The sequence below is a fragment of the Oncorhynchus gorbuscha genome, linkage group LG11 (assembly GCF_021184085.1).
Source record: "Oncorhynchus gorbuscha isolate QuinsamMale2020 ecotype Even-year linkage group LG11, OgorEven_v1.0, whole genome shotgun sequence".
Classification (NCBI taxonomy): Eukaryota; Metazoa; Chordata; class Actinopteri; order Salmoniformes; family Salmonidae; genus Oncorhynchus; species Oncorhynchus gorbuscha.
In genome coordinates, this window is record NC_060183.1 from 14,514,734 (window position 1) to 14,533,797 (window position 19,064).

A 19,064-nucleotide genomic window follows, 5' to 3' on the forward strand; every position below is an offset into this window, starting at 1 on the left:
CTGCCCTGGAAGGTGCCTGTAGCAGTGTGGAGGGTTAGGACCCCAGAGGGCTGATCTGGAAAGTGCCTGTAGCAGTGTGGAGGGTTAGGACCCCAGAGGGCTGGCCTGGAAGGAGCCTGTTGCAGTGTCGAGCGTTAGGACCAAAGAGGTCTGCCCTGGAAAGTGTCTGTAGCAGTGTGGAGGGTTAGGACCCCAGAGGTCTGCCCTGGAAAGTTCCTGGAGCAGTGTGGAAGGTTAGGACCCCAGAGGGCTGCCCTGGAAAGTGCCTGTAGCAGTGTGGAGGGTTAGGACCCCAGAGGGCTGACCTGGAAGGAGCCTGTTGCAGTGTCGAGCGTTAGGACCCCAGAGGTCTGCCCTGGAAAGTGCCTGTAGCAGTGTGGAGGGTTAGGACCCCAGAGGGCTGCCCTGGAAAGTGCCTGTAGCAGTGTGGAGGGTTAGGACCCCAGAGGGCTGCCCTGGAAAGTGCCTGTAGCAGTGTGGAAGGTTAGGACCCCAGAGGACTGCCCTGGAAAGTGCCTGTAGCGGTGTGGAGGGTTAGGACCCCTGAGGGCCGCCCCGGAAAGTGCCTGTAGCAGTGTGGAGGGTTAGGACCCCAGAGGGCTGCCCTGGAAAGTGCCTGTAGCAGTGTGGAGGGTTAGGACCCCAGAGGGCTGCCCTGGAAAGTGCCTGTAGCAGTGTGGAGGGTTAGGACCCCAGAGGGCTGCCCTGGAAAGTGCCTGTAGCAGTGTGGAGGGTTAGGACCCCCAGAGGGCTGCCCTGGAAAGTGCCTGTAGCAGTGTGGAGGGTTAGGACCTCAGAGGGCTGGTCTGGAAGGTGCCTGTAGTGTAGATGCATATGGAGGCAGATCAGTGGTCTGAAGACAGCTTCACCCCAGTCAGACACCAGAAACTCCCCGCACCATTGGACATTTCCTGCAGGGGCAGGGACAACACAGAGTGACGGACAGGCCCAAGCGGTGAAGGGTAAAGGGTGACGTCAAAATGGCCTGAATGGAGATATGGAAGGACTGGTGTGATGATGATGATGATGATGATGATGATGATGATGAAGATGATGATGAAGATGATGCTGTAGCGATACAGGGTCCCAGATGAGATTAGGTAAGAAGTAGAGGCACCATCAGGAGGGAGAGAGAGAGAGAGAGAGAGAGAGAGAGAGAGAGAGAGAGAGAGAGAGAGAGAGAGAGAGAGAGAGAGAGAGAGAGAGAGAGAGAGAGAGAGAGAGAGAGCGATGATAGAGTATAGATGAGAATTGAAGGTAAAACAGACTACAAGTCTACAACATGACGCCTGGAGAGTAGGAATGCGTGTGTGTGCGTGTGTGTGTACGATACACTCACAAAGCTGCGTGTTGCGGCGAGACCGTGGCGACGCGGGTTGATGATTGTGCCGCTCAGACTGTGGACCATTGTGCTGCTGCAGTCAGTCTGGTACTCACTCCTCTCCATGTTGGCATTGGGGGTGAGGGAACGGGCTGGCCCTCCTACCCCACACTGCAGCCTCCTGACCGGGCTACCACCTAGACACACACAGGGCACAGTCTGGAGGTCAGGGATCATACTCACTATATACACACACAACTTCTTACATATACTAGACTCACAGCTACATACACACAACTATAGTCTGCAGTACCTACCTCTACATCCTGCCTGGAGGCTGGCCCGGCATAGGAAGTCCAGCTCTGAAAACTCTGCCTCCTCAGGGTCACAGGCGTCATGCTGCCCAGGGGCAGGCTGGAAGTTGTAGTTTCGGTAGGGGAGGTGTGGCCTAAATGGGAGGCGGCGGTCTGGAGGTGTGTCATATGGCGTAACCACGGCATCTGGGCGGTCCACGCTCCAGGAGGACCAATGACGTGTGAAGGTGTTGGCGGCGGAACCTTGATCGGGCCAATGTGGAGAGGCAGTGGAGGGTGATGGGTGGGGATGACTGCGGGAGGAGCAGGGGGTGGGTGGACGGTCGGAGTGTGTGTGTGGGTGCTCAGGGTTTGTATGTGAGGATGGAGGGTGAGTGTATTGGGGGTCAGAGTAAGAGTGTGTGTGTGAGGGGGGAGCGTGTGTGTGAGACATATCCCAGAGTCTGAGAGATAGAGAGGGGAGAGAGATGGCCAGGTGTCTGCCAACAGGTCCACACCCCCAGCCTGTAACAACTCCTCCAGGCTCATTCCCTGTCCTCCCTCACCCCTCCTCACCTGCTCCTCCTTCTCACCCTCCTCAACCTGTGCTGGGGGGTTGTTGGTGGAAGGGCGTGGGAGGGATGAGTGGAGAGGGGGCTGACCAGGGCCCAGGGTTGCATCCTGGTAGGCTGGCCGGACCTCTTCCCCCTCCTGATTGGGCGTCAGCAGTACTTGGAGCGGGCCAGACTGTTCACTGATTGGACCACAGAAGAGAAGGGACACTTAGGAGCCAATCACAATCACAATCACAAATAAAGATTTTTAAAAACACTTAAAATGAAAATGATGGAATATGTAGAAATGAAAGCCTCTTATGTTAGGTTTATGACTGTGTAATGTAGTATTTATAGAGCTACACGGCACTATGTCACCACACATACTCACACACACCATCCCCCACCCCCCACATTAATTATCCACATCTCCGCTGGCTGGCTCAGTAATAATTACCCGGAAGACTTTGCAGCAGTCACCATAAATCACAGGTCTATTTTGATGAATAGAGGAGAGGAGGAAGAGAATAGAGAATACATGAGATAGAGCAGGATACCTGCCATCCAACCCAGCACCAGCCCCTCACAGATATCTCACCATCAAGTACTAGTACAAACCAGTCAAGATCAGCATTGACCAACACAGACAGATACAGACACTGTCCACTCTACTGCACTACACACAGAGGAGGTTTTGGACAGGCAGATCTGGGACACACACAGAGGGTCCTGGGGTGGTTTTTGGACAAGCAGAGCTGGCACACACACAGAGTGGTGTTTTTTGGACAAGCAGAGCTGGGACACACACAGGGGGGTCCTGTGTGGGTTTCGGGGACACACAGGGGACAGTTATGGTACCTGCGATGTCCCTGTGGACTGGTGCTTCCTGTTTCCTGCTCCATATCCTGTTCCTGTGTTATTGGCTCCGCAGTGCTCCTCATGCACGCAGCTACAGTCAATCCACTATGAGAATTAGCCTCATGCAGGGGGCTGAGCACAGCTGAGAATGTTGATGAGAAAGCAGGAGGAGAGATACAGAGAGAGATGAAAATAGAGAGAGATGGAGAGAGATACAGAGAGAGATGGAAATAGAGAGAGATGGAGAGAGATACAGAGATACAGAGAGAGATGGAAATAGAGAGAGATGGAGAGAGAGATACAGAGAGAGATGGAAATAGAGAGAGATGGAGAGAGATGGAAATAGAGAGAGATGGAGAGAGATACAGAGAGAGATACAGAGAGAGATGGAAATAGAGAGAGATGGAGAGAGAGATACAGAGAGAGATGGAAATAGAGAGAGATGGAGAGAGATACAGAGAGAGATGGAAATAGAGAGAGATGGAGAGAGATACAGAGAGAGATGGAGAGAGATACAGAGAGAGATGGAAATAGAGAGAGATGGAGAGAGAGATGGAAATAGAGAGAGATGGAGAGAGATACAGAGAGAGATACAGAGAGAGATGGAAATAGAGAGAGATGGAGAGAGAAATACAGAGAGAGATGGAAATAGAGAGATGGAGAGAGATACAGAGAGAGATGGAAATAGAGAGAGATGGAGAGAGAGAAATAAAGAGAGAGATCCAGAGAGATGGAAATAGAGAGAGATGGAGAGAGATACAGAGAGAGATGGAAATAGAGAGAGATGGAGAGAGAAATACAGAGAGAGATGGAAATAGAGAGAGATGGAGAGAGATACAGAGAGAGATGGAAATAGAGAGAGATGGAGAGAGAAATACAGAGAGAGATGGAAATAGAGAGAGATGGAGAGAGATACAGAGAGAGATGGAAATAGAGAGAGATGGAGAGAGAGATACAGAGAGAGATGGAAATAGAGAGAGATGGAGAGAGATGGAAATAGAGAGAGATACAGAGAGAGATGGAAATAGAGAGAGATGGAGAGAGATACAGAGAGAGATGGAAATAGAGAGAGATGGAGAGAGATACAGAGAGAGATGGAAATAGAGAGAGATGGAAAGAGATACAGAGAGAGATGGAAATAGAGAGAGATGGAGAGAGATACAGAGAGAGATGGAAATAGAGAGAGATGGAGAGAGATACAGAGAGAGATGGAAATGGAGAGAGATGGAAATAGAGAGAGATACAGAGAGATGGAAATAGAGAGAGATGGAGAGAGATACAGAGAGAGATGGAAATAGAGAGAGATGGAGAGAGATACAGAGAGAGATGGAAATAGAGAGAGATGGAGAGAGAGATACAGAGAGAGATGGAAATAGAGATGGAGAGAGATGGAAATAGAGAGAGATGGAGAGAGATACAGAGAGAGATGGAAATAGAGAGAGATGGAAAGAGAGATGGAGAGAGATGGAAATAGAGAGAGATGGAGAGAGATACAGAGAGAGATGGAGAGAGATACAGAGAGAGACGGAGAGAGATACAGAGAGAGATACAGAGAGAGATGGAAATAGAGAGAGATGGAGAGAGAGATACAGAGAGAGATGGAAATAGAGAGAGATGGAGAGAGAGATACAGAGAGAGATGGAGAGAGATGGAAAACATGAGGAATAGAATAGAAACAGAGATGGAAAGAAAGACAGGAATAGAATAGAAATAGAGGAATAGAACAGAAAGAGAGGAACAAAACAGAAATAGAGGAATAGAAAAGAAATAGAGGAATAGAAAAGAAATAGAGGAATAGAACAGAAATAGAGGTAAAGAACAGACATAGAGGAATAGAACAGAAATAGAGGAATAGAATAGAAATAGAGGAATAGAACAGAAATAGAGGAATAGAACAGAAATAGAGGAATAGAACAGAAAGAGAGGAACAAAACAGAAATAGAGGAATATAATAGAAATAGAGGAATAGAACAGAAATAGAGGAATAGAACAGAAATAGAGCAATAGAACAGAAATAGAGGAATAGAATAGAAATAGAGGAATAGAACAAAAAGAGAAGAATAGAGAGGAATAGAACAGAAATAGAGGAATAGAACAGAAATAGAGGATTAGAACAAAGAGAGGAATAGAACAGAAATAGAGGAATAGAACAGAAATAGAGGAATAGAACAGAAAGAGAGGAACAAAACAGAAATAGAGGAATATAATAGAAATAGAGGAATAGAACAGAAATAGAGGAATAGAACAGAAATAGAGCAATAGAACAGAAATAGAGGAATAGAATAGAAATAGAGGAATAGAACAAAAAGAGAAGAATAGAGAGGAATAGAACAGAAATAGAGGAATAGAACAGAAATAGAGGATTAGAACAAAGAGAGGAATAGAACAGAAATAGAGCAATATAATATAAAGAGGAATAGAATAGAAATAGAGGAATAGAACAGAAATAGAGGTATAGAACAGAAATAGAGGAATATAATAGGAATAGAACAGAATAGAGGAATAGAACAGAAATAGAGGAATAGAACAGAAATAGAGGAATAAAAAAGAAATAGAGGAATAGAAAAGAAATAGAGGAATAGAACAGAAATAGAGGAATAGAACAGAAATAGAGGAATAGAACAGAAATAGAGGAATAGAACAAAGAGAGGAATAGAACAGGAATAGAGCAGAAATAGAGGAATAGAGCAGAAATAGAGGAATAGAATAGAAATAGAGGAATAGAACAGAAAGAGAGGAATATAACAGAAATAGAGGAATAGAACAAAAAGAGAAGAATAGAACAGAAAGAGAGGAATAGAACAGAAATAGGAATAGAACAAAGAGAGGAATAGAACAGAAATAGAGGAATAGAACAGAAATAGAGGAACATAATAGAAATAGAGGAATAGAATAGAAATAGAGGAATATAATATAAAGAGGAATAGAATAGAAATAGAGGAATAGAACAGAAAGAGAGGAATAAAACAGAAATAGAGGAATATAATAGAAATAGAGGAATAGAACAGAAATAGAGGAATAGAATAGAAATAGAGGAATAGAACAGAAAGAGAGGAATAGAACAGAAATAGAGGAATAGAACAAAAAGAGAAGAATAGAACAGAAAGAGAGGAATAGAACAGAAATAGGAATAGAACAAAGAGAGGAATAGAACAGAAATAGAGGAATAGAACAGAAATAGAGGATTATAACAGAAATAGAGGAATAGAATAGAAATAGAGGAATAGAACAGAAATAGAGCAATAGAATAGAAATAGAGGAATAGAACAGAAATAGAGCAATAGAATAGAAATAGAGCAATAGAATAGAAATAGAGGAATAGAACAGAAATAGAGGAATAGAACAGAAATAGAGGAATAGAACAGAAATAGAGGAATAGAAAAGAAATAGAGGAATAGAACAGAAATAGAGGAATAGAACAGAAATAGAGGTATAGAACAGAAATAGAGGAATAGAACAGAAATAGAGGAATAGAATAGAAATAGAGGAATAGAACAGAAATAGAGGAATAGAACAGAAATAGAGGAATAGAACAGAAAGAGAGGAACAAAACAGAAATAGAGGAATATAATAGAAATAGAGGAATAGAACAGAAATAGAGGAACAGAACAGAAATAGAGCAATAGAACAGAAATAGAGGAATAGAATAGAAATAGAGTTATATAACAGAAATAGAGGCATATTACAGAAATAGAGGAATAGAACAGAATAGAGGAATAGAACAGAAATAGAGGAATAGAACAGAAATAGAGGTATAGAACAGAAATAGAGGAATAGAACAGAAATAGAGGAATAGAATAGAAATAGAGGAATAGAACAGAATAGAGGAATAGAACAGAAATAGAGGAATAGAACAGAAATAGAGGAATATAATATAAAGAGGAATAGAATAGAAATAGAGGAATAGAACAGAAAGAGAGGAATAGAACAGAAATAGAGGCATATAATAGAAATAGAGGAATAGAACAGAAATAGAGGAATATAACAGAAATAGAGGAATAGAACAGAAATAGAGGAATAGAACAGAAATAGAGGTATAGAACAGAAATAGAGGAATAGAACAGAAATAGAGGAATAGAACAGAAATAGAGGGATAGAACAGAAAGAGAGGAATAGAACAGAAATAGGAATAGAACAAAGAGAGGAATAGAACAGAAATAGAGGAATAGAACAGAAATAGAGGAACATAATAGAAATAGAGGAATAGAATAGAAATAGAGGAATATAATATAAAGAGGAATAGAATAGAAATAGAGGAATAGAACAGAAAGAGAGGAATAAAACAGAAATAGAGGAATATAATAGAAATAGAGGAATAGAACAGAAATAGAGGAATATAATATAAATAGAGGAATATAATAGAAATAGAGGAATAGAACAGAAAGAGAGGAATAGAACAGAAATAGAGGAATAGAACAAAAAGAGAAGAATAGAACAGAAAGAGAGGAATAGAACAGAAATATGAATAGAACAAAGAGAGGAATAGAACAGAAATAGAGGAATAGAACAGAAATAGAGGATTATAACAGAAATAGAGGAATAGAATAGAAATAGAGGAATAGAACAGAAATAGAGCAATAGAATAGAAATAGAGGAATAGAACAGAAATAGAGCAATAGAATAGAAATAGAGGAATAGAACAGAAATAGAGGAATAGAACAGAAATAGAGGAATAGAACAGAAATAGAGGAATAGAAAAGAAATAGAGGAATAGAACAGAAATAGAGGAATAGAACAGAAATAGAGGTATAGAACAGAAATAGAGGAATAGAACAGAAATAGAGGAATAGAATAGAAATAGAGGAATAGAACAGAAATAGAGGAATAGAACAGAAATAGAGGAATAGAACAGAAAGAGAGGAACAAAACAGAAATAGAGGAATATAATAGAAATAGAGGAATAGAACAGAAATAGAGGAATAGAACAGAAATAGAGCAATAGAACAGAAATAGAGGAATAGAATAGAAATAGAGGTATATAACAGAAATAGAGGAATATAACAGAAATAGAGGAATAGAACAGAATAGAGGAATAGAACAGAAATAGAGGAATAGAACAGAAATAGAGGTATAGAACAGAAATAGAGGAATAGAACAGAAATAGAGGAATAGAATAGAAATAGAGGAATAGAACAGAATAGATTAATAGAACAGAAATAGAGGAATAGAACAGAAATAGAGGAATATAATATAAAGAGGAATAGAATAGAAATAGAGGAATAGAACAGAAAGAGAGGAATAGAACAGAAATAGAGGAATATAATAGAAATAGAGGAATAGAACAGAAATAGAGGAATATAACAGAAATAGAGGAATAGAACAGAAATAGAGGAATAGAACAGAAATAGAGGTATAGAACAGAAATAGAGGAATAGAACAGAAATAGAGGAATAGAACAGAAATAGAGGAATAGAACAGAAATAGAGGAATAGAACAGAAAAAGAGGAATAGAACAGAAATAGAGCAATAGAACAGAAATAGAGGAATAGAACAGAAATAGAGGAATAGAACAGAAATAGAGGAATAGAAAAGAAATAGAGGAATAGAAAAGAAATAGAGGAATAGAACAGAAATAGAGGAATAGAACAGAAATAGAGGAATAGAACAGAAATAGAGGAATAGAACAGAAATAGAGGAATAGAACAGAAATAGAGGAATAGAACAGAAATAGAGGAATAGAACAGAAATAGAGGAATAGAAAAGAAATAGAGGAATAGAAAAGAAATAGAGGAATAGAACAGAAATAGAGGTATAGAACAGAAATAGAGGAATAGAACAGAAATAGAGGAATAGAACAGAAATAGAGGAATAGAACAGAAATAGAGGAATAGAACAGAAATAGAGGAATAGAACAGAAATAGAGGAATAGAACAGAAATAGAGGAATAGAAAAGAAATAGAGGAATAGAAAAGAAATAGAGGAATAGAACAGAAATAGAGGTATAGAACAGAAATAGAGGAATAGAACAGAAATAGAGGAATAGAACAGAAATAGAGGAATAGAACAGAAATAGAGGAATAGAACAGAAATAGAGGAATAGAACAGAAATAGGGGAATAGAACAGAAATAGAGGGACATAATAGAAATAGAGGAATAGAATAGAAATAGAGGAATATAATATAAAGAGGAATAGAATAGAAATAGAGGAATAGAACAGAAAGAGAGGAATAAAACAGAAATAGAGGAATATAATAGAAATAGAGGAATAGAACAGAAATAGAGGAATATAATAGAAATAGAGGAATAGAATAGAAATAGAGGAATAGAACAGAAAGAGAGGAATAGAACAGAAATAGAGGAATAGAACAAAAAGAGAAGAATAGAACAGAAAGAGAGGAAGAGAACAGAAATAGGAATAGAACAAAGAGAGGAATAGAACAGAAATAGAGGAATAGAACAGAAATAGAGGATTATAACAGAAATAGAGGATTATAACAGAAATAGAGGAATAGAATAGAAATAGAGGAATAGAACAGAAATAGAGCAATAGAATATAAATAGAGGAATAGAACAGAAATAGAGCAATAGAATAGAAATAGAGGAATAGAACAGAAATAGAGGAATAGAACAGAAATAGAGGAATAGAACAGAAATAGAGGAATAGAAAAGAAATAGAGGAATAGAAAAGAAATAGAGGAATAGAACAGAAATAGAGGTATAGAACAGAAATAGAGGAATAGAACAGAAATAGAGGAATAGAACAGAAATAGAGGAATAGAACAGAAATAGAGGAATAGAACAGAAATAGAGGAATAGAACAGAAATAGAGGAATAGAACAGAAATAGAGGAATAGAACAGAAATAGAGGAACATAATAGAAATAGAGGGATAGAATAGAAATAGAGGAATATAATATAAAGAGGAATAGAATAGAAATAGAGGAATAGAACAGAAAGAGAGGAATAAAACAGAAATAGAGGAATATAATAGAAATAGAGGAATAGAACAGAAATAGAGGAATATAATAGAAATAGAGGAATAGAATAGAAATAGAGGAATAGAACAGAAAGAGAGGAATAGAACAGAAATAGAGGAATAGAACAAAAAGAGAAGAATAGAACAGAAAGAGAGGAAGAGAACAGAAATAGGAATAGAACAAAGAGAGGAATAGAACAGAAATAGAGGAATAGAACAGAAATAGAGGATTATAACAGAAATAGAGGATTATAACAGAAATAGAGGAATAGAATAGAAATAGAGGAATAGAACAGAAATAGAGCAATAGAATAGAAATAGAGGAATAGAACAGAAATAGAGCAATAGAATAGAAATAGAGGAATAGAACAGAAATAGAGGAATAGAACAGAAATAGAGGAATAGAACAGAAATAGAGGAATAGAAAGAAATAGAGGAATAGAAAAGAAATAGAGGAATAGAACAGAAATAGAGGTATAGAACAGAAATAGAGGAATAGAACAGAAATAGAGGAATAGAATAGAAATAGAGGAATAGAACAGAAATAGAGGAATAGAACAGAAATAGAGGAATAGAACAGAAATAGAGGAATAGAACAGAAATAGAGGAATAGAACAGAAATAGAGGAACATAATAGAAATAGAGGAATAGAATAGAAATAGAGGAATATAATATAAAGAGGAATAGAATAGAAATAGAGGAATAGAACAGAAAGAGAGGAATAAAACAGAAATAGAGGAATATAATAGAAATAGAGGAATAGAACAGAAATAGAGGAATATAATAGAAATAGAGGAATAGAATAGAAATAGAGGAATAGAACAGAAAGAGAGGAATAGAACAGAAATAGAGGAATAGAACAGAAATAGAGGATTATAACAGAAATAGAGGAATAGAATAGAAATAGAGGAATAGAACAGAAATAGAGCAATAGAATAGAAATAGAGGAATAGAACAGAAATAGAGCAATATAATAGAAATAGAGGAATAGAACAGAAATAGAGGAATAGAACAGAAATAGAGGAATAGAACAGAAATAGAGGAATAGAAAAGAAATAGAGGAATAGAAAAGAAATAGAGGAATAGAACAGAAATAGAGGTATAGAACAGAAATAGAGGAATAGAACAGAAATAGAGGAATAGAATAGAAATAGAGGAATAGAACAGAAATAGAGGAATAGAACAGAAATAGAGGAATAGAACAGAAAGAGAGGAACAAAACAGAAATAGAGGAATATAATAGAAATAGAGGAATAGAACAGAAATAGAGGAATAGAACAGAAATAGAGCAATAGAACAGAAATAGAGGAATAGAATAGAAATAGAGGTATATAACAGAAATAGAGGAATATAACAGAAATAGAGGAATAGAACAGAATAGAGGAATAGAACAGAAATAGAGGAATAGAACAGAAATAGAGGTATAGAACAGAAATAGAGGAATAGAACAGAAATAGAGGAATAGAATAGAAATAGAGGAATAGAACAGAATAGATGAATAGAACAGAAATAGAGGAATAGAACAGAAATAGAGGAATATAATATAAAGAGGAATAGAATAGAAATAGAGGAATAGAACAGAAAGAGAGGAATAGAACAGAAATAGAGGAATATAATAGAAATAGAGGAATAGAACAGAAATAGAGGAATATAACAGAAATAGAGGAATAGAACAGAAATAGAGGAATAGAACAGAAATAGAGGTATAGAACAGAAATAGAGGAATAGAACAGAAATAGAGGAATAGAACAGAAATAGAGGAATAGAACAGAAATAGAGGAATAGAACAGAAATAGAGGAATAGAACAGAAATAGAGCAATAGAACAGAAATAGAGGAATAGAACAGAAATAGAGGAATAGAACAGAAATAGAGGAATAGAACAGAAATAGAGGAATAGAAAAGAAATAGAGGAATAGAACAGAAATAGAGGAATAGAACAGAAATAGAGGAATAGAACAGAAATAGAGGAATAGAACAGAAATAGAGGAATATAACAGAAATAGAGGAATAGAATAGAAATAGAGGAATAGAACAGAAATAGAGGAATAGAAAAGAAATAGAGGAATAGAAAAGAAATAGAGGAATAGAACAGAAATAGAGGAATAGAACAGAAATAGAGGAATAGAACAAAAAGAGAAGAATAGAACAGAAAGAGAGGAAGAGAACAGAAATAGGAATAGAACAAAAGAGAGGAATAGAACAGAAATAGAGGAATAGAACAGAAATAGAGGATTATAACAGAAATAGAGGACAGAAATAGAGGAATAGAATAGAAATAGAGGAATAGAACAGAAATAGAGGAATAGAATAGAAATAGAGGAATAGAACAGAAATAGAGCAATAGAACAGAAATAGAGGAATATAACAGAAATAGAGGAATAGAACAGAAATAGAGGAATAGAACAGAAATAGAGCAATAGAAAAGAAATAGAGGAATAGAAAAGAAATAGAGGAATAGAACAGAAATAGAGGAATAGAACAGAAATAGAGGAATAGAACAGAAATAGAGGAATAGAACAGAAATAGAGGGGGAATAGAACAGAAATAGAGGAATAGAACAGAAATAGAGGAATAGAACAGAAATAGAGGAATAGAACAGAAATAGAGGAATAGAACAGAAATAGAGGAACATAATAGAAATAGAGGAATAGAATAGAAATAGAGGAATATAATATAAAGAGGAATAGAATAGAAATAGAGGAATAGAACAGAAAGAGAGGAATAAAACAGAAATAGAGGAATATAATAGAAATAGAGGAATAGAACAGAAATAGAGGAATATAATAGAAATAGAGGAATAGAATAGAAATAGAGGAATATAATATAAAGAGGAATAGAATAGAAATAGAGGAATAGAACAGAAAGAGAGGAATAAAACAGAAATAGAGGAATATAATAGAAATAGAGGAATAGAACAGAAATAGAGGAATATAATAGAAATAGAGGAATAGAATAGAAATAGAGGAATAGAACAGAAAGAGAGGAATAGAACAGAAATAGAGGAATAGAACAAAAAGAGAAGAATAGAACAGAAAGAGAGGAATAGAACAGAAATATGAATAGAACAAAGAGAGGAATAGAACAGAAATAGAGGAATAGAACAGAAATAGAGGATTATAACAGAAATAGAGGCATAGAATAGAAATAGAGGAATAGAACAGAAATAGAGCAATAGAATAGAAATAGAGCAATAGAACAGAAATAGAGGAATAGAATAGAAATAGAGGTATATAACAGAAATAGAGGAATATAACAGAAATAGAGGAATAGAACAGAATAGAGGAATAGAACAGAAATAGAGGAATAGAACAGAAATAGAGGTATAGAACAGAAATAGAGGAATAGAAACAGAAATAGAGGAATAGAATAGAAATAGAGGAATAGAACAGAATAGATGAATAGAACAGAAATAGAGGAATAGAACAGAAATAGAGGAATATAATATAAAGAGGAATAGAATAGAAATAGAGGAATAGAACAGAAAGAGAGGAATAGAACAGAAATAGAGGAATATAATAGAAATAGAGGAATAGAACAGAAATAGAGGAATATAACAGAAATAGAGGAATAGAACAGAAATAGAGGAATATAATATAAAGAGGAATAGAATAGAAATAGAGGAATAGAACAGAAAGAGAGGAATAGAACAGAAATAGAGGAATATAATAGAAATAGAGGAATAGAACAGAAATAGAGGAATAGAACAGAAATAGAGGAATAGAACAGAAATAGAGGAATAGAAAGAAATAGAGGAATAGAAAAGAAAGGAGGAATAGAACAGAAATAGAGGTAAGAACAGAAATAGAGGAATAGAAAGAAATAGAGGAATAGAAGAACAGAAATAGAGGAATAGAACAGAAATAGAGGAATAGAACAGAAATAGAGGAATAGAACAGAAATAGAGGAATAGAACAGAAATAGAGGAATAGAACAGAAATAGAGGAATAGAACAGAAATAGAGGATTATAACAGAAATAGAGGATTATAACAGAAATAGAGGAATAGAATAGAAAGGAGAGAATAGAACAGAAATAGAGCAATAGAATAGAAATAGAGGAATAGAACAGAAATAGAGCAATAGAATAGAAATAGAGGAATAGAACAGAAATAGAGGAATAGAACAGAAATAGAGATTAGAACAGAAATAGAGGAATAGAAAAGAAAGGAGGAATAGAACAGAAATGAGAATAGAACAGAAATAGAAAGAATAGAAAAGAAATAGAGGAATAGAAAATAAATAGAGGAATAGAACAGAAATAGAGGTATAGAACAGAAATAGAGAATAGAACAGAAAGACAGGAATAGAAAGAAATAGAGGAATAGAACAGAAATAGAGGAATAGAACAGAAATAGAGGAATAGAACAGAAATAGAAAGAATAGAACAGAAATAGAGGAATAGAAAAGAAATAGACAAATAGAAAAGAAATAGAGGAATAGAACAGAAATAGACATAGAACAGAAATAGAGGATAGAACAGAAATAGAGGAATAGAACAGAAATAGAGGAAAGAACAGAAACAGAGGAATAGAACAGAAAGAGAGGACAGAACAGAAATAGAGACAGAATAGAACAGAAATACAGGAATAGAAAAGAAAAGAGGAATAGAAAAGAAATAGAGGAATAGAACAGAAATAGAGGATAAACAGAAATAGAGGAATAGACAGAAATAGACGGAATAGAACAGAAATAGAGGAATAGAACAGAAATAGACGGAAAGAACAGAAATGGAATAGAACAGAAATAGAGGAATAGAACAGAAATAGAGGAATAGAACAGAAATAGAAAGAATAGAACAGAAATAGACAGGAATAGAACAGAAATAGAGGAATAGAACAGAAAGAAATAGAGGAATAGAACAGAATAGAAGAATAGAACAGAAAGACAGGAATAGAACAGAAATAGGATAGAACAGAAATAGAGGAATAGAACAGAAATAGAGGAATAGAACAGAAAGAGAGGAATAGAACAGAAATAGAGGAATAGAACAGAAATAGAGGAATAGAACAGAAATAGAGGAATAGAACAGAAATAGAGGGGGAAAGAGGTATGAAGGAAAGACAGAAAAAGAGAAGCAAAGTAGAGGAGTGGTTATGAAGCATGCAAACTGCTCCTCTGTGTGTGTGTGCGTGTGCGTGTGCGCGTGCACGTGTGTGTGTATGCGTGTTAGTCAATGAGAGAGAGGTGAGGTTTTCAAGAGAGAGCGAGCAGCTGTTGTGCAGCGTTTAGTGAGGAGAAGATGCAAGAAACACAACAGGAGAGCAACCATCAAATCTGGGCTACGTTCAGAGACGACAAGCAGGTTCCCAACGAGTCTTATCAACGTTGTCCTGTACTGAGCAGTGATGTTGCTCTCCTGTTGACATGTTAGATGGAACCAGGCAGACTGGGGTGGTTAGTATTGGCTTAAAGCACTAACATTAGTAACCCTAAAACCATTGAATCGCATTTCAATAATGCCATTGATTTAGCCAGGTTGTGTGTGTGTGTGTGTGTGTGTGTGTGACAGGTGTGTGTGTGTGTGTGACAGTGTGTGTGTGTGTGTGAAAGTGTGTGATGGAAAGTGTGTGTGTGTGTGTGTGAAAGACAGGACGTGAAAGACAAGACAGTGTGTGTGTGTGTGTGAAAGACAAGTGTGTTTTGAAGGTGACAGGACAGGATAAACAGACACAGAAAGTTTGACACAGGAACACAAAGACACCTGATTCAACGAATCCATTAACCACCCAGCGATGGTGTGCAGAAAGTGCTGGACCAAAAGACAGGACAGAAAGACATGCACACAGGACTCTAAAACCTCAAGACAGGACAGAAACACTGGTCTATACACTGTTATACCGACACACACACACGCACACGTACAGACAGAAAGACAGAAAGACAGGACGGAAAGAAAGGACAGAAAGACAGGACAGAAAGACAGGACGAAAAGACAAGACAGAAAGACAGGACGGAAAGACAAGACAGAAAGACAGGACGGAAAGACAGGACGAAAAGACAAGACAGAAAGACAGGACGGAAAGACAGGACGGAAAGACAGGACAGAAAGACAGGACAGAAAGACAGGACGGAAAGACAGGACGAAAAGACAGGACAGAAAGACAGGACAGAAAGACAGGACAGAAAGACAGAAAACAGACAAGACAGAAAGACAGGACAGAAAGACAGGACAGAAAGACAGGACAGAAAGACAGGACAGAAAGACAGGACAGAAAGACAGGATGAAAAGACAAGACAAAAAAGACAGGACGGAAAGACAGGATGGAAAGACAGGACAGAAAGACAGGACGGAAAGACAGGACAGAAAGACAGGACGGAAAGACAGGATGGAAAGACAGGATGGAAAGACAAGACAGAAAGACAGGAAAGAAAGACAAGACAGAAAGACAGGACAGAAAGACAGGACAGAAAGACAGGACGAAAAGACAAGACAGAAAGACAGGACGGAAAGACAGGATGGAAAGACAGGACAGAAAGACAGAAAGACAGGACGGAAAGACAAGACAGAAAGACAGGACGGAAAGACAAGACAGAAAGACAGGACGGAAAGACAGGACAGAAAGACAGGACAGAAAGACAGGACGAAAAGACAAGACAGAAAGACAGGACAGAAAGACAGGACAGAAAGACAGGACAGAAAGACAGGACAGAAAGACAGGACAGAAAGACAGGATGAAAAGACAAGACAAAAAAGACAGGACGGAAAGACAGGATGGAAAGACAGGACAGAAAGACAGGACGGAAAGACAGGACAGAAAGACAGGACGGAAAGACAGGATGGAAAGACAGGATGGAAAGACAAGACAGAAAGACAGGAAAGAAAGACAAGACAGAAAGACAGAACAGAAAGACAGGACAGAAAGACAGGACAGAAAGACAGGACAGAAAGACAGGACGAAAAGACAAGACAGAAAGACAGGACGGAAAGACAGGATGGAAAGACAGGACAGAAAGACAGAAAGACAGGACGGAAAGACAGGACAGAAAGACAGGACGGAAAGACAGGATGGAAAGACAAGACAGAAAGACATGAAAGAAAGACAAGACAGAAAGACAGGACAGAAAGACAGGACAGAAAGACAGGACAGAAAGACAGGACAGAAAGACAGGACAGAAAGACAGGACGAAAAGACAAGACAAAAAAGACAGGACGGAAAGACAGGATGGAAAGACAGGACAGAAAGACAGGACGGAAAGACAGGACAGAAAGACAGGACGGAAAGACAGGATGGAAAGACAGGATGGAAAGACAAGACAGAAAGACAGGAAAGAAAGACAAGACAGAAAGACAGAACAGAAAGACAGGACAGAAAGACAGGACAGAAAGACAGGACAGAAAGACAGGACGAAAAGACAAGACAGAAAGACAGGACGGAAAGACAGGATGGAAAGACAGGACAGAAAGACAGAAAGACAGGACGGAAAGACAGGACAGAAAGACAGGACGGAAAGACAGGACGGAAAGACAGGATGGAAAGACAAGACAGAAAGACATGAAAGAAAGACAAGACAGAAAGACAGGACAGAAAGACAGGACAGAAAGACAGGACAGAAAGACAGGACAGAAAGACAAGACGGAAAGAAAGAAGAGGAACTGACGGGCGGTCATGATGACACACACACACACTCACTAAGACAAACAAACACTAAGACACACACACACTCACTAAGACAAACAAACACTAAGACACACACACACTCACTATGACAAACAAACACTATGACATACACAAACACACTAAGACACACACACAGACATGTACACTAACAGTAACACACGCACGCTAACACACACGCGCACGCTAACACACACACATGCTAACACACACACACACACACACACACACACACATGCTAACACACACACACACACACACACACACACACACACACACACACACACACACACACACACACACACACACACACACACACACACACACACACACACACACACACACACACTAGATACACACACACAGTCTTGTGTAACTAACCTTGTGGGGACACACATCGCAGTCTCAAAATCCTATTTTCCCTAACCCTGACCAAAACCCTAAACCTTACCCTAACCTTAACATTAACCCAAACCCTTACTTTAACCCTAACCTTAACCCTAACCCTAGCTCCTAACCCTAAACCTAACCCTTAACCCTAACTCCTACCCTAACCCTAGCTCCTAACCCTAAACCTAACCCTTAACCCTAAACCTACCCCAAACACTAATTTTAAACTGAATACTAAATCCCTTAGAAATAGCATTTGTCCTTGTGGGGAGTAACAGAATGTCTCCAGTTGGTAACATTTTTGTTGGTTTCTTATTCTTGTGGGTAATTCTGGTCCCTAAAATTATAGATAAACACATACACATACACACACACTTTCTCCTTAAAACACACACACATACACACATACACACCTTTTCCTTAAAACACAGACACATACTCACACATTCTCTCTCTCACACACACACCCTCCCCGTCGTCACCTTGGTGTTGTAGCTGGTCTAAGTCCATGTATTTGGTGGGTCTGGGGTTGAATCCCACGGCAGCTTCTCTCTCCGACTCCTTCCTCCTCTGCTGCTCCTGCTGCCTCGCTCTCCTCACCACCTCCTCCTGAAGCTCATCCAGCTCGCTACGGCCAGCGCCTGCACACACACACGCACACACGCACACACACACACACACACACACACACACACACACACACACACACACACACACACACACACACACACACACACACACACACACACACACACACACACACACACACACACACACACACACACACCTTATGCATGCACACACACACACGCACACACACACACACACACACACCTTATGCATGCACACACGCACACGCACACGCACGCACACGCACACGCACACGCACGCACACACGCACACACACACACACACACACACACACACACACACACACACACACACACACACACACACACACACACACACACACACACACACACACACACACACACACACACACACACACACACACACACACACACACCTTATGCATGCACACGCACGCATGCACACACACATACTCGCACACACACACACACACAAGCAAGCACACACGCACGCACGCATGCACACG

At 38.6% G+C, this 19,064-nt stretch overlaps 2 protein-coding genes across 2 annotated transcripts in view; both read right to left on the reverse strand.

Annotated features, from left to right (window-relative positions):
* Positions 1-845: 845 nt before the first annotated feature.
* On the reverse strand, positions 846-18,609 carry LOC123989613. Its single transcript, XM_046290733.1, has 4 exons — positions 18,430-18,609; positions 1,639-2,368; positions 1,340-1,518; positions 846-911 (listed from the first exon to the last, which is right to left on the reverse strand). The coding sequence occupies exons 2-4, from the start codon at positions 2,066-2,068 to the stop codon at positions 846-848; spliced, it is 675 nt and encodes a 224-aa protein (XP_046146689.1). The 5' UTR covers positions 2,069-2,368; positions 18,430-18,609.
* Positions 2,337-19,064, reverse strand: part of LOC123989614 (inactive ubiquitin carboxyl-terminal hydrolase 54-like) — a 53,502-nt gene continuing 36,774 nt past the window's right edge. Inside the window, exons 15-16 of the mRNA XM_046290734.1 lie at positions 18,415-18,588; positions 2,337-2,368 (exon numbers count right to left, since the gene is read on the reverse strand). Of these exons, the coding sequence (XP_046146690.1) occupies positions 2,337-2,368; positions 18,415-18,588 (206 nt within the window). The remainder of the gene's footprint in view (positions 2,369-18,414; positions 18,589-19,064) is intronic.

Bases quoted from the DNA above. Each gene is read 5' to 3' on its own strand.
- LOC123989613 (XM_046290733.1), bottom strand. From the start codon at position 2,068: ATGTCTCACACACACGCTCCCCCCTCACACACACACTCTTACTCTGAC. The intron at 1,519-1,638 runs GTAGGTACTGCA...GTGTGTGTCTAG, and splicing joins CCTCCAGGCAGGATGTAGAG to GTGGTAGCCCGGTCAGGAGG. The intron at 912-1,339 runs GTGAGTGTATCG...CTGCCCCTGCAG, and splicing joins TCGCCGCAACACGCAGCTTT to GAAATGTCCAATGGTGCGGG.